The sequence below is a fragment of the Nicotiana attenuata genome, chromosome 6, assembly GCF_001879085.1.
Source record: "Nicotiana attenuata strain UT chromosome 6, NIATTr2, whole genome shotgun sequence".
In the NCBI taxonomy this organism is placed as follows: domain Eukaryota; kingdom Viridiplantae; phylum Streptophyta; class Magnoliopsida; order Solanales; family Solanaceae; genus Nicotiana; species Nicotiana attenuata.
Genome location: NC_031994.1, coordinates 33,602,199 through 33,617,869, shown reverse-complemented (window position 1 = coordinate 33,617,869; position 15,671 = coordinate 33,602,199). Strand labels below are relative to the sequence as shown.

The 15,671-nt window shown below is 36.6% G+C and overlaps 1 protein-coding gene across 1 annotated transcript; it reads left to right on the top strand.

Moving 5' to 3' along the window:
• LOC109226807 (DExH-box ATP-dependent RNA helicase DExH10-like) lies at positions 776–14,115 on the top strand. The gene is made up of 16 exons (XM_019391678.1): positions 776–1,883; positions 2,159–2,473; positions 2,582–2,686; positions 2,771–2,839; positions 3,851–4,018; positions 4,098–4,169; positions 4,254–4,370; positions 8,117–8,341; positions 8,472–8,630; positions 10,402–10,491; positions 10,614–10,706; positions 11,084–11,237; positions 12,130–12,278; positions 12,353–12,448; positions 13,377–13,469; positions 13,749–14,115. Exons 1-16 carry the CDS (start codon positions 915–917, stop codon positions 13,857–13,859), a joined length of 2,985 nt encoding a protein of 994 aa, XP_019247223.1. The 5' UTR covers positions 776–914; the 3' UTR covers positions 13,860–14,115.

Genomic DNA, 15,671 nt, shown 5'->3' with positions numbered 1-15,671 from the left:
AAAATTCCTCAACAAAGCTAGGCAAGACACTTGATGTTTGTAGTAAACAATATCATTTAATACACATCTTGATATTCATATGTGTATTTAGATTCAGACGTCTTAATCTTAAAAAAAATAAATGAGGCCAAGTACTCACTTTTTCTATTATATAGAAAAGGAAAGATGGTTGACCAAGGGCATATATGTTATTTTATAAAAATTCCATGTTTACATTTCTTAAATGCAAAATACACGTGAATCCCACATTCCTGTAGCCACAACTCTCCTTTCAATGCACTATGCATGTGTTGATTAGACTATTTGTGTACTGCAAATACTCATTTCTAATCTTTTTCTCATTTTTGAACATTATTAATTTTGTTATTCAAATAGAAGTTTCCTTAGAGAAAATAAAATTAATTTTTAAATAATACAACAATAAAAAGAAGTATCGATATTTACAAGATTTTTATATTTATCCATACTATCTTAAAGCAATTTGAAAATAAAAATTAAATAATTTTCATCTATCCATACTATTTGAAGACGATTTCAAACTAAATATTTTTATATTTAAAAGTAATTTTAAAAAATATAGCTTGTTAAACCTCAAAAGATAATTAACTAAACATAAGAAATAATAATTTAAATAAAATTGTAATGTTGGGCCCGTATACGGGCCTTTCCTCCTTTAGTTATAAACATAAATGACAAAAATTGCTCAGAATTATATTTAAGGGGCTATTTAACCAACTCCCAAACTTAAGGGATGATTGTTGTTATTTTCTCGGTGAAAAATGTGAAAGCACGGCTAGATTGCCCTGCGCATCTCAACTCTTTCTTTTCAAGGAATACATTTGCTATACTACCAGCGTGTTTTTGGTAAAGATTTTATAAGAGGGGAGGAGGGTTTAAGCCAAAAAGAGTTGGAAATGGAGTCGTCGTCTCCAACATTGGGGAAACGGAAACTAGAGGAGGAACACGAAGCAGCAGCAGCGTCACAAGCATCTGCTTTGAAAAGGCGAAATTTGGCCGCGGTCAGAACCTGCGTTCACGAGGTAGCAGTTCCCAGTCATTACACTTCAACCAATGACGAATCACTTCACGGTACCCTCTCAAACCCCATCTATAACGGTCAAATGGCCAAAAATTACCCATTTAAGCTGGACCCATTTCAAGAAATCTCCGTAGCATGTTTAGAACGAAAGGAATCAGTCCTCGTATCAGCACACACTTCCGCTGGCAAAACTGCAGTTGCAGAGTACGCAATCGCTATGTCTTTTAGGGATAAGCAGAGAGTAATTTACACTTCACCTTTAAAAGCTTTGAGCAATCAGAAATACAGAGAGCTGAGTCACGAGTTTTCTGACGTGGGTTTAATGACCGGTGACGTCACCCTCTCGCCGAATGCGAGTTGTTTGGTGATGACGACGGAGATTTTAAGGGGTATGCTTTATAGGGGTTCTGAGGTGTTGAAAGAAGTTGCTTGGGTTATATTTGATGAAATACATTACATGAAAGATCGTGAGAGAGGGGTAGTTTGGGAAGAGAGTATTATATTCTTGCCACCAGAAATTAAGATGGTGTTCCTTTCGGCTACCATGTCGAATGCCACGGAGTTTGCTGAATGGATTTGTAATATTCATAAGCAGCCTTGTCATGTGGTGTATACGGATTTTCGGCCTACACCTCTGCAGCATTATGTGTTCCCTATGGGTGGTTCTGGATTGTATCTTGTGGTTGATGATAACGAGCAGTTTAGGGAAGACAATTTCTTGAAATTACAAGATACTTTTACGAAGCAGAAACTGCGGGGGAGCGCCAATGGGAAGGCTAGTGGAAGAATTGGAAAAGGTGGCTCTGCTTCTGGTAGTGTGTCCGAAATCTACAAAATTGTTAAGGTGTGCAGTGTATTCTCGTAAGATTAGCTAAAATAATACACTCTCCGCTTCAATTTATGCATAATAGTTTGACTCGGTACAAAAAGAGGGGCTTTTGAAACTTATAATCTTAAACACGCTATAATATTTGTGTGACTATAAAAGCTTCTCATTGAGGGTAAAATCAGCAGTTTATAGATAGATGCTTCCAAATACAGAAAATATGTCCTTTTCGGGATGGACTAATAAGCAAATAGTATCACATAAACTAAAAGGTTAATTTGTCAATGTTTCAGATGATCATGGAACGGAAGTTCCAGCCAGTGATTATATTCAGTTTTAGTAGAAGAGAATGTGAACAACATGCAATGTCTATGACCAAACTTGATTTTAATACTGAAGAAGAAAAGGAAGCTGTGGAGCAGGTATTCCGTAGTGCAGTGGCGTGCTTGAGTGAGGAAGACAGAAACTTGCCAGCAATTGAATTAATGTTGCCACTGCTTCAGCGTGGGATTGCTGTTCACCACTCTGGTTTGCTTCCTGTTATCAAGGAACTTGTCGAGCTTCTCTTCCAAGAAGGACTTATAAAGGCTCTTTTTGCCACAGAGACGGTAACCCCATTCCTTGCATATCTTATTAGCTTGTGTTAAATTTATCATTACAGGATGCTGATTATACTATTTCCCCTTTGTTTTCCCTCCTAATAAATTTTTTACCAGTTTGCCATGGGACTAAACATGCCTGCAAAAACAGTAGTGTTTACCAATGTAAAAAAATTTGATGGTGATAGCCATCGTTACATTGGATCTGGCGAATATATACAGGTGAGCACGAATTCCATATACACAACATTAGCAATAGTTTGTTTTCAGCTTTTGATTATTATAATGTATCTCTCTTTCATGCAGATGAGTGGAAGAGCAGGACGTCGTGGCAAAGATGAACGTGGTATTTGCATTATCATGATTGATGAGCAGGTGAGTTAATAATAGTATTATCCTCTAAGCAAGCATCTTCTTAAGTACCTGCTACTGTCTTCTTGAAATTTATGTCTATTTTCTTCTTCTACTTTTTTTGATAAATCAAAAGTATTTTCTTTGACTTCATACTAAGTTGGTGGCGGAATTGCATCTCACTTCTACAAATTACAACAAAAAATATTCTTTTTTTTGATAAGTACAACAAAAATATCCCTTTTACACCAAAATACAGAAGGAAGAAAGGGAGTTTTTGACTCCACCTTCACAATGGACTTTCAACTGCTCAAACATTCTACTACTCCTTTCTCTCCAAATAAACTAGAAAGGGTGAGAAGCAGTCTTCCACGTTTCTTTCCTTCTGGGATCCATCTTTCTCATTCTCCAGCTTGCATAACTTCTATCCTGAGTTCTAGATAGAATCCAGAGTATGTTAAACATGGAAATACTATAGTGGAGCTTCAGTGGATGACTCATCCCGCCAAGGTTTTTCAGGGGAAAAAAAAGGAAGTCTTCCAAATCATTTTCCATTGCTAAGATTTTTCAGGTACAGCTTGATGAAAAAGATTTGTCAAATAAAATTGCTTCAGTAAGGAATCTGAAAGCTGATTTTGCTAAAAACACTCCATCCTTTTCCCCCCTATCCAGTATAGAGTATTTTCTACTAAGTTCTGAAGCTAGGAAGTATGTAACTCCTGCAGCAATTGGGTCATCCTTTCAGGTTCCCACTCCTAGTCGTTAAAGTTCTTCTGAAAGTCAAAACGTACCCTTGTTTTGGTCTATACTGTGGTATTATAGCTTGCTTGCTGCTAGTAAAGCAAAACAGATCTGGATATCTAAGGCAGGAGCCAATTCCTCTTTCCTCTTTTCACTTCCTACAGCTATAGTTAATTTGTGTTGCTTATTGCTGGGTACACCTATGCATGAGGCATACTTAACTATGTCTAGGACAGTCTTATGAGATGGTGTTAGCTTTATAGTGATAACTTACATATCGTGTGATGGCTTCAGATGGAGATGGATAACCTCAAGGACATGGTTTTGGGTAAACCAGCTCCGTTGGTCAGCACTTTTAGGTTGAGTTACTACACAATTTTGAATCTAATGAGCCGGAGTGAAGGTCAATTTACTGCCGAGCATGTTATCAAAAACTCATTTCACCAGTTTCAGTATGAAAAGGTTCGTTTTTAGAAAAACAGCATTTTCTGTGTCACTACTTTATATTCTATGATTGACAGTGACACTGTCTCTTTGTTAGGCCTTACCTGACATTGGGAAGAAGGTTTCCAAGTTGGAAGAAGAAGCTGCAACGCTTGATGCCTCAGGGGAGGTATAATGTTTGTTTTTCCTTTTATTCGAGAATATAGATTTTTTTCTGCACTAGATCCTAAAATAGCTTCTGTTCAACTTGTAGGCTGAGGTTGCAGGGTATCATAAACTAAAGCTTGAGATTGCCCAATTTGAGAAAAAGTTGATGGCTGAAATAACAAGGCCTGAAAGGGTTCTGTATTTTCTTCTTCCTGGTAGGCTGGTAAGTGGTTGTAGGCATCTCTAGTATTCTGCTGACTTCCGACTTGACCTGGACATATGTCACTTGTTCCGTCTATGACCCAATCTATGAGTGGTTGTCTTCCCTTTTCTTTTCTGGATAATTCATGCATTGCGTTGAACTGTGTTTTGTCTCCGGAAATATTTTTTTTGACATTGCTAATGCCTCCCCTTTGTTAGTGTACATGGCCTTTCATCTACTGCCATATCCTGGTAAACTTTGAAATGAAATATGTAACAATGCTACTTACTATTGGTAGCCGGAACCGTTTGCATGGACGTATGCTTCCCCAATGGGAAATGAGCTGCAAGCCCCTTGTATTGCCTTTTGCAACTGCAATGTAGACGTATCTTAGAATTCTTTCTTCTTAAACTTTACTCGTGAATGTTAGATTCACATTTCTGGATTAATTGAACTTGAATAAGGAAATTATTATAGAATGTTATATGTGATACATTAGGATACTCTGTATTTAATTTTGGAACTACTTTTAACCCTTCTTGCATGCTGGTAATTAATCAAGTAGTAGGAAGTTCTCTTGATTCTTTTTTCCACATTTTCCTTTTCTTGGTCTAATTACAGCTCTCTTTCACCTGCCAAAACATGATTTGGGACATTAGGAGGGTAAAGTAGAAGTTCAGAACATGTTATGGGAGTTGGGACATTGAGTAGGTAAGGTTAAAAGTTTATAGCTTTAAATGATGGGTCAATGTTGAATTGCAAGATGCTCTATATTTGATTATATCCGAGTCATACTGTCACGCCCTAACCTAGGGAGGCGCGACCGGCGCTCAATCGAGTGAACCCAACTGAGCAAGCCTTTTTGGACACTTTCTACCCAATTCACTTTGATCAAGGAAACCATGCTTTCATTTATTTAGACAGTAGGAAAGATAGTACATGCAACATTGTTAGTTCAATTTATGTTACAAACCTTAAACCATAGTTAACTTTCCAAAATCTCATACAGTTACAGTTTAAAGGAACAAGAGTTTAGAATTACAACGCAGTTCATTGACCCATCCAACACCCGTACATAACCCACACAAACGTCTACGGAGCCTCTAAGGATACAAAAGACAGTTATGATAATGCCGGCAACAAGGCCCCGGCTATACCTCAAAAGTGGTAATTATAACAAAAGACATACTGCATAACCCCTGGAAGGAAAGGGGCTCACCAAGATTGCTGAGTGGAGGATGCTCTGCTACCTACGATCGGTACTGTCTGCTATGGAACCACCTACATCCATTCAAAGATGTAGCGCCCCCGGCAAAATGGACGTTAGTACCATGGAATAGTACTAGTATGTATAACTAAACACCATCTCATTAGAAAGAACTATCATACAAGAATAAAGAAGTCATAAAGATCAATCAAAAAGCTTTAAGCAATCACCACTTCATCAAATCAAAGGATCATATAACTTTCACATAATTCCCATAGCTTTAGGTCGCGGCATTTAATACTATTCATCATCGTTCACAATACCACCGCTTTCTTGCGCGGAGTCCGATCACGACCCGATCGGCTAGGTTGCCTCATTTGAGACATGTATCTCAATCACAATCTCATTCTCACTTTCCGGATTCAATATCAGCACAATACCACCATGTGTGCGGCATGACGTTCGATCACGGCCCGATCGGCTAGGCCGTCTTACCAAGACGTTGTTCCTTTTCATTAATCATCTCATTTCAATCTTTATTTCACATGTATCAATTCATAGGCACTTGGGGCCACAATTATCACATCATACTTGGCACTAGGCCACATTTCATAACTCAAGCTCTTTTTCCCACATTTCATATCATTTTCACTTTTAACGTTAACCTTGCAATTTAAGATAGTAGGCACATACAAGAGCAATTCGAGTTGTAAGCATAGAGAAGATTTCACATAGTTTGGCATAACAATCTCAGTTTAAACTTGACTTGAAGTCTAGGCATTCCAACACATGGTTCACATTCTTCACACATCCTTAAATTACCAAGAATAGTATATTGAACATATGAAGACACACCTTTCACGTATATATTTGCAACACCAATTTATGTGAAATAACAATCAATACATCAATCAAATTTCGGTCTTACAACATTTGCATGGACATTAAAGGAGCTCGATTTCTAAGAAGAGGGGGTTTTAGCCATACATACCTCAATAGAGCTTTCCTTAAATTCTCACAAAATTTCGGAACTATTAGCAATTTCGATCTATTTTATGAGACTTACAAGTTGAACCAAAAATTAGAGAGATGATTAAGATTCTAGCTCATTTGAGTATATTATCAAGCACTAAGTGTGCATTGTGATTTTAGGACCTTTTTGTAAGAGGTTCTATCATCCTACACCCCATTTGTTACATTTTTAGCTCACAATCTCCCCATACCCTTTTATCATTCATGCATGCAAGATAATCAATTCTTATACCCATGAACCCACTTGTTAATTACTCATTTTAGTAGGAATTTCGAAATCAAAGACTAGGGCACAAGTTCTTACCTCTTAGAATGAAGGCTTAGTAACTTTACTTGAAAATCTTCAAAGATTTGGGCAAGGATTGAATGGGGACTTGGTGAAGATCACTTCCTCTCTCTAGAGTTCTTCTCTCACTCTAAATGCAGTAGAAAATAGCATAAAAGGGGCTAATGAGGTGTTTTTAATGAGATGGGGTCGGGTTTTAAAAGTTAGAAAATAGGAGTCCCGACTCAATCTGCGGTCGCATATGCGATCGCATAACTGATATGCGGCTCGCAAAAGGGACCGCAAAAATGCTCCTCGAACTTGCACATTCTGCCCGAGTATGCGACCAAAATGCGGTCCGCATACCTGTTCTGCGGTCGCATAATGCACCGCAAAACTGCCCCTCGCAAAAATCCCATGGAGGTTATGCGACGACTATGCGGCCCGCATATCCATTATGCGATCGTATAATTTGGCCGCATAGTTGTCCTCAAATTGGCCAACATACTGCCTCACTCTGCGGCAGTTATCCAGCCCGCATTGCTATTATGCGGTTGCATAATGGGCCGCAGAAACGCTTTTTTCTGAAAAATATTTTTCCTTAACTTTTTAATGCACAGATCAATCCAAAAGGTCCGAACCGCGGCGAGCTCGCCGCGAAGAATTTTATAAATTTCTAACACATATCCCTAACTTGGCACTACGAGATTTCGGGTTTTTGAGTAAGAATTTCACGGGGCGTTACACATACTGAGAAAGTGAAGTGCATAGGTAGACAGAGGAGTCCATTTCTCCTGATGAAATGTCATTGCTGCTAGTCTGTGTGTATTTCAAACATAGTAAAGATGGTGAATCACAGGAAGAGGAACCGTCCATGCTAAAGTTGCTTCTATCGGGGAGCGGTTTCAGTTGAATCCCCTTTGTCGGTTTTTTTTTTTTTTTTTTTTACAAAAGGGCAAAAGCTAGTTTTTTTTTTTGGGTTATATTTGAACTGTTGAATCCCCTTGACATAAGGGAAAGTTCTTGTAAAGTGGAAGAGGGGTTAAAGATATGCTTTAGGTCACAGGTTCATATCCCGGGTGTGACATTTTTGAATCCCTTTGTTTAAATTCTCACTCCGCCACTGACTTCTATGGTATTTTGTTCGTATTGCTGTTTGTATTGACTTGAAATTCATTCACCTAATACATTTTTGGGTAACTCCATTAGAGAGTTCATGTTTATCTTTTGCACGGACACTGAGCATTGCATTGTTAATGGCAGGTTAAGGTACGGGAAGGTGGAAAAGATTGGGGTTGGGGTGTTGTAGTCAATGTGGTGAAGAAGCCTCCAGCAGCATTGGGTTCTTTGCCTGCTGCCCTCTCTGCTTCACGTGGCACTGGCTATATTGTGGATACCTTACTTCATTGCTCGCTGGGTTCCAGTGAAAATGGTTCTCGACCCAAACCATGTCCCCCTCGTCCCGGGGAAAAGGGAGAAATGCATGTGGTGAGTACATAATACTGCTGTGTTGTAGTTTTCTAAAAGTCACATATTGCACACAAGTGAATTAGATCATGAGCAATAGTTGTATTCTTGAGTGTGTTTCTGGGGCATGAAACAACATTCCAATTTGTAGGTTCCTGTTCAGTTACCCTTAATTTCTTCCCTCAGCAAGCTTAGAATATCTGTTCCTTCTGATCTTCGGCCTTTGGAAGCGAGGCAAAGTATTTTGCTTGCAGTACAGGAGCTTGAAAAACGTTTCCCCGAAGGGCTCCCGAAGCTTAACCCTGTAAAGGTATGAATTTTCAGTTGCTGGTTTCATTCTTGATTTGTAATTTGTCATTTTAAAACGGATCAGGTCATTGATGAGCATGCTCTCTTTTCTCGTTCCGGGATATTTATCTGACTATAATAGCTATGGGTCAGAAACATTGCTAGTGATGTATATTCAAAAACCGCAGGTCAAAAGCCTAAAATACGTGTCGCTCATAGGGATATTTTTCTGACAGAAAGCTGTGTGTCAGGAACATTGCTAGTGATTTTTAAGCAAAATTTGCAGTCAATAGCTGGAGATGAGTATCGCTTATAGGAAACTGTAGCTGACTGTAATGCAGTAGAAATTATGGCACGGGGTGTCTTAAGAAACAAGGAAGGCTCTATGCGCTTTGTGTTGGTTTGTAGGGTTTGGTAATATCATATAGCTGCCTTTAGCAGTTAGTCAAAGTGAAAAGATGTCCTATGTTGGTGACTGATCCGCCCTGTGATTGTTGTTCAAGCTACCTACGTGTAAGGCATTTGTCAATTAATTCTTTCAGTTGATGCTTTTACGACTAGGCTGGATAGACACTAAAATAAAATCCTATCAATAGCATTTCGGTGCAAAATGGGAGATATATACCACATAGATATATTAATTGATTTCTTCAAGTCCTTAAATGAGAGATAGGCCTGTATTCTTCTGCAGCTTAACTACATACACCTTTGGTGCGTTTCTTTTTTTTTTTCCTTTAGTAAGATACTAAAATTCATAACTTACTTATCCAAAAGGAAAAGGTCTCACAGCTGATGCCTCCTTAAAGCACAAAAAAGAAAACAAAATATGAAAATAAAAGATCACAGATAAAAGAAAGAAAAATTACAGAAAAGAGTAAAGCGGGGAAGTAATATCTTAATAAGCTAAACGGACTATTGTTATCATTTTGTATGATCTTGTTGCTGAGTTCATTGCCAATTTCCATATTACAGAGCTTCCGTAATATGTAGCTGAGACAAAAATTACAGAAAAGAGTAAAGCGGGGAAAGTAATATCTTAATAAGCTAAACGGACCATTGTTAGCATTGTCTGATCTTGTTGCTGAGTTCATTGCCAATTTCCATATTACAGAGCTTCCGTAATATGTAGCTGAGTAACAGTTCTTCTGTGATATGGGTAAAAACTTCTATGTTTGTATATTACTTTGGTTGTCACATAAGTTTAGCTTCAGAAGAAATAATAGTTTGTATTTGGTGGACAATTTGGAGAGAAAGAAACTCAAGATGCTTTGAAGATTTGGCTAACTCTGAACAAAGGATCAAGCTGAACTGTATATTTTTATTCTACTTTTGGTGTAAAGAAACCGTTGTACGAGATATATAGATCTCTATTAGATCTCATTGGTTCCTTGTAGCTGTTACAAGATTGTTTTTGCAACTTCTTGGGTCTTGTATCACTGTTTTTACTCCTTAGCACAGTGTTTGTGCTAAGGACTATCTTTAATATAATAAAATCTGTTACCTTCTCAAAGAAAAAAGAAGAAGTAATAGTTTGTTCTCTTTTTGATATCTGTATATATTGCCTTAGCACAGCCTTTGTGCTACAATTATATAATATGTTGCCATTCTCAAGAAAAAACAAGAAGTGGTAGTTTGTTTCTTGTGTTAATCATTACTATGATGGAGGTTTGCTGGTTATGAAAGTATCCTTGCATAACATTTTGCTATATCTTTTACTATTATGTTTATTCTTCAAATTTGAGGCACTGATTAAATCAAGGGTTTGGTGCTTTTCCTGATTCTTATATTTGTAGGACATGGGCATTGAAGATCCTGAAGTTGTTGATATGGTAAACCAGATTGAAGAACTCGAGAAAAAGCTGTTTTCTCATCCACTTCATAAGGTATGACAAAAAATTTGGTATTGAATGGTCTGTTAATTCAGTGACGAGACACTAAATCTATAAGTAATGGTTTACTTACTGTCACTGCTTTTACCATTTGCTGTTGCATACATGTGGGGCAGTCACAAAATGAACATCAGCTTAAGTGTTTCCAAAGGAAGGCTGAAGTGAACCATGAAATTCAACAGCTCAAGTCAAAAATGCGTGATTCACAGGTAAATCTCCTATGTTGCTTGCTTGTCGACGCTAAAGTAATTTTTTGCCTTTCTTTATTCCCTTATTTTTTTGCTCAATTCGGCTGGGTCAAGTCTGATCCATTAGCCGGGTTTAAGTTCTTATCATTTAAAGTTCTAACATTATCTATCTCATGGCACATAATTATGAAGCTTTCATTCTTCTCTTGTTACAGTATTTAATTATTATTGTTTCTCTATTTTGCTTATCCATCTTTTATTAATATTTAGTTTTGAGATTTTTCCTATGTCTTCAACTTTTCTAATCCTTAGAGTACTGAACAATTATAGCTCTTTTTACTGAGTTTTCGCTATTTTATTTACTTTTAAGTTACAACAAAATTTGGCAAATTTTTCAGCTTCAAAAATTTCGGGATGAACTTAGGAACCGCTCCCAAGTCCTAAAAAAGCTGGGTCACATTGATGCTGATGGTGTTGTGCAATTGAAGGGGCGGGCAGCCTGCTTGATAGACACTGGAGACGAACTTCTTGTGACTGAACTGATGTTTAATGGTAATATAATTGTTGTTTGGAAACTTTGTGCAATGAGTAGCTTCTTTGTTTAGGTGGAAACAAATAGCTTTCATTTAAAAAATGAGAGCAGATGAAAGCTATGTTGTTTTGAACTTTGAATCTTAAAATGGAAACTCTATCAAATTAACCTGAGTGATTTGCACTTTTTATGGTGTATTGCATGGGCCTTAAACTTGATAGAACTGCTGAAGCTAAATAAAATATTTTACTCTCGTTTCTTGGATCATGTTGAAGATTTGTATACAATTATTATGGTTTGTTCTGGAACTTAAACTTACAGATCTGCTGAAGCCAAAAAAGAAAAGTTTTATTCTTCTCGTATATTTCCTTATAGCCCTATAGTATAGCCAAAAACTACTTACTTTTGCTAACTGGATTTTTGAATACTCTGGTCACTGTAGCTTCACCTTAGGTATAGCCTGTTTGGCCAAGCTTTTTTTTTTGGCCAAAAATTGAGGTGTTTGGCTAAGCTTTTGGAAGGAAAAAAAGTGCTTTTGAGGAGAAGCAGAAGCAGTTTTGGAGAAGCAGAAAAAAGTAGCTTCTCTCCAAAAGCACTTTTCTGAGAAGCACTTTTGAGAAAAATACACCTAGAAGCAGTTTTCAAAAGCTTGGCCAAACACTAATTACTGCTTAAAAGTGCTTTTCTAATTAACTAGTCAAACACAAACTACTTCTCACCAAAAGCACTTATGAAAATAAGCTGATTTTAGAAGCTTGGCCAAACGGGCTGTAATCAGGCCATTTTAATGTGGTTTAATTTCCAGTGAGACATGGGCCCAGGCTTTGGAATATCTTGTGGCATTCCTTTGGTGTTGCAAAGAGTGGGTGGTTAATTGCTGATATCTGGTATTGTGAATGATTTTGTGGGCAGGTACATTCAATGATCTTAATCATCATCAAGTTGCGGCTCTTGCAAGTTGCTTTATCCCAGGCGACAGAACAACTGAACAAATACTTTTAAGAGATGAACTTGCAAAACCATTACGACAGCTACAAGATAGTGCAAGAAAAATAGCAGAGGTGAGTTGAAAGAGGAATATGACACCTTTTATATTTCCATGTCAGAAGCATGGATAACACCAAAAACTTTGCAGATACAAAACGAATGCAAGTTGGAAGTAAATGTCGATGAATATGTGGACGCAGCAGTTCGACCATTCTTAATGGATGTTATTTACTGTTGGTCAAAGGTGAGCAACAAAGATATATGTTTCATGTTTATTTTCCAAAATGATTCATGTTCTTTCCCAGCACGAGTAGCAGATTTGTCTTGTTGAATGCTGTTACCATCATCTTGCAAGTCAAACTCTCAAGGCAGTTGGAGATTAAAGCCTGTTTGGCATTCTCTTCCATTGCTTTACAAGGTCCCTTGCACCCCTCCTTCATTTGTTGTTGGCTTGTCCTGATTGTTAGGTACACCCTCGGTCCCATTTATGTGACGGTGTTTAAGAAATTTAAGAAGACTTTTAACATGTAAGCCAAATATATGACGTCCAAATATATGACGTAACAAAAGTTACCCTTTTTATTTAAATGAGTGATGGTGGGGGTTCCAACGTCACGTCATTATGGGGATACTAAACTTAAATAGTTTCCAAAAAGAGAAGGGTGTCAATCATTTTGGAACAGACAAAAAAAGGAAATCATGTCACCTAAATTAGGACGAGGGAGTAATAGTTACTGAATAGTAAAGCATCCAGTAAACTACCCAAAGACCCAGAAAGTTGGTTATGGTTATGCTGTAAACATGGGATACTGTTGGTTGTGGTTATGCTGTAACTTCTTGTAGTATTCTTGTTTTGTTCATCTTTTTGCTCAAGGTCCAAGATCATGATTTACATGGATCGAATCACCTTTAGTCTTAGTACATGATGGATACATCAGCCGTTCAATCTTCAAAAGTGATCATTTTTTTGCATCCGAGGTCCTTTTCTAAAAAAAATGAATGAGGTTGCCAATTACCTGAAATACCTTTAATAGAAACGAGAAGGCTTACTTTGAATCTTCCAAAGTGGACCTAGTTTCTTTCCCTGACCCTATGAAAACGTAAAAGAAAAGAAAACACAGGAGATTTCATCTTGCTCTAATTCTTGTTAATGTGCATATACTTTCTCTTAGGGTGCATCTTTCGCGGAGGTTATACAAATGACGGACATCTTTGAAGGTAGCATCATACGGCTGGCTAGAAGGCTTGATGAATTTTTAAACCAGGTAACTGATTAGATCATCAGTTGTGTTTATGAATAATACGAGATATTAACTATCATTGTTCATGGCCATTCACTTAGTGCATCAGGAGAGGACTCCCATTAATGAATTTTCTTTTGATTATACTTGTTTGTTCAATAAGCTAGAGTAAACAATCATGTCAATGGTACCTGTAGATCTGTAATAGTAATATGAGTTTCCTTTCCCTTATACCTAACAGCTTCTCCGCATGTTTAAATTATAGAGTCAAATTCTGAGACTTTTTTTCTTGGGACTTAACAGTTGAAAGCTGCTGCACATGCTGTGGGAGAAACAGATTTAGAGAATAAATTTGGTGCAGCAAGTGACAGTCTTCGGCGAGGGATAATGTTTGCAAATTCTCTCTATCTATAAGAGTTAAGTAGATGAGAGCTGAAGTTCTCATTAGCTAGCTGTATATCAAATCTGTGTAGTTTCTGTCCCTGTTATGGGACTAGCTGACAGATTGTTCTTTTATTATTTTTCCTATTTTTCAAAGAAATAGTTTCTTACTTCTAGTGATGCATTCTCCAGTTGAATGTGGCAAATCTATAACCTTGCTCTGTCTCGTTAAGATTGTAAGTGATACACTTCATTCTTTTTGGCAGAGAAAACATAAAGGTTCCAAACTCGCAAAAAACATATTAACTATCTCGCACCTTAACAATATTAACCTTCAAAAGATTATAATTATTGGTGTACATATATAGGGTTGGTTTGGGTTTTTCAATTACCAAACCAACCAATTGTGTCGGGTTATTAAATCTAAAGACCAAACCAATAGAAGTCGGGGTTTTAATCTCGATTTTTCTCGGGTTTTTGGGTTATTTTGGGTTTTTTTCTTCATAAAGTCTTTATTGCACAAAACATAGAATTTGTGCGCCAAATATTTCTTTGATCCTAGTAAGACATACTATATAAGGTGTTTTTCAAGAAAATGACATAAAATATGAGATGCGTTATGGCATTATACTAAAATATTCAACAATAAAGATAGTAAAATCGCATAAAAGAAATGCTTTATTAATAAGCTATAATGAAAATAAACATAATCTAAAATGACCAAGTCGCTAACAAGTACTCTTTTTACATGACTAAACACTATACAAAAAATAATAATTTGTGCATTTTATCTAATCCATAAAAAAACTAAAAAACTAGATATTCAACACTATTGTCATTCCTAGTACAATTTAATTGAATGTCTTTTATTCGCACTAATATTGACTATAATAAATATTTTTATGTATTAAATATATTTAAAACTTCTATACATATAATGTCGGGTTGTTTTGATTTCAGTTTGCCTTTTTTTAGTAAAAACCAAACCAAACCAATTATGGTCGGGTTTTTTTCCCAATACCAAACCAAATCACAGTTGGATTTTCTTTCTCGGTTTTCTCCGAATTATCAGTTTGATGCGGTTTGTCGATTTCCTTTGTACCCTAATTATAATGCAAAGGTATACTCATTTCATTAAAGCAATGTTTAAGGATTTTGGATCATCCATATATGATTGATATTTTTGTGCCCTTTATCAAATAAATAATGCCTTCGGTGATTTTTGATTTTACTCCTCGGTAACTGTAATATGTCCCAAAAATTTGAAAGAAAAATGCCTCGTAGGTTCTTTAGGGAACTACAGGAATAGCCGCAAACAGATATTACTTATCAACAGTTGGCCATTATATTATTTTACCAAAAATAGCCATAAAAGTTATAAATGATCTATAATATACAAAAAACTTAGGGAAAAGAGGCTTTCTTAATGGATATGGTTGGAATTCGTTGAAAACACACAAACAAACACAGAATTTGAGATTGGAGTGATTTGGACAGGGTTGAAGTCAAAATTCGTTATTAATGATACACAACATTTAAAAAATTAGGCAATTTTATTTTTCAATGGGCATGGTTGGAATTCGTTGAAAACACTAAGATGAGGTAATATATAAAATTTGAGAAAGATTGGAGGTGATTTGGACTGGTTTGGAGTCAAATTCATAGTTAAAATTGAGTTTGAAAATTTCTCTACGACATATGTATGTAACATGTATCTCATACATAGGTATACATGGATACGTAAAAATATCGATACACATTTGATACATACCGGATACACAAAAGATACACTGGAGATGCACAATGAGATATACATATATCTTTTTCCATGTTCATCTTCTACCT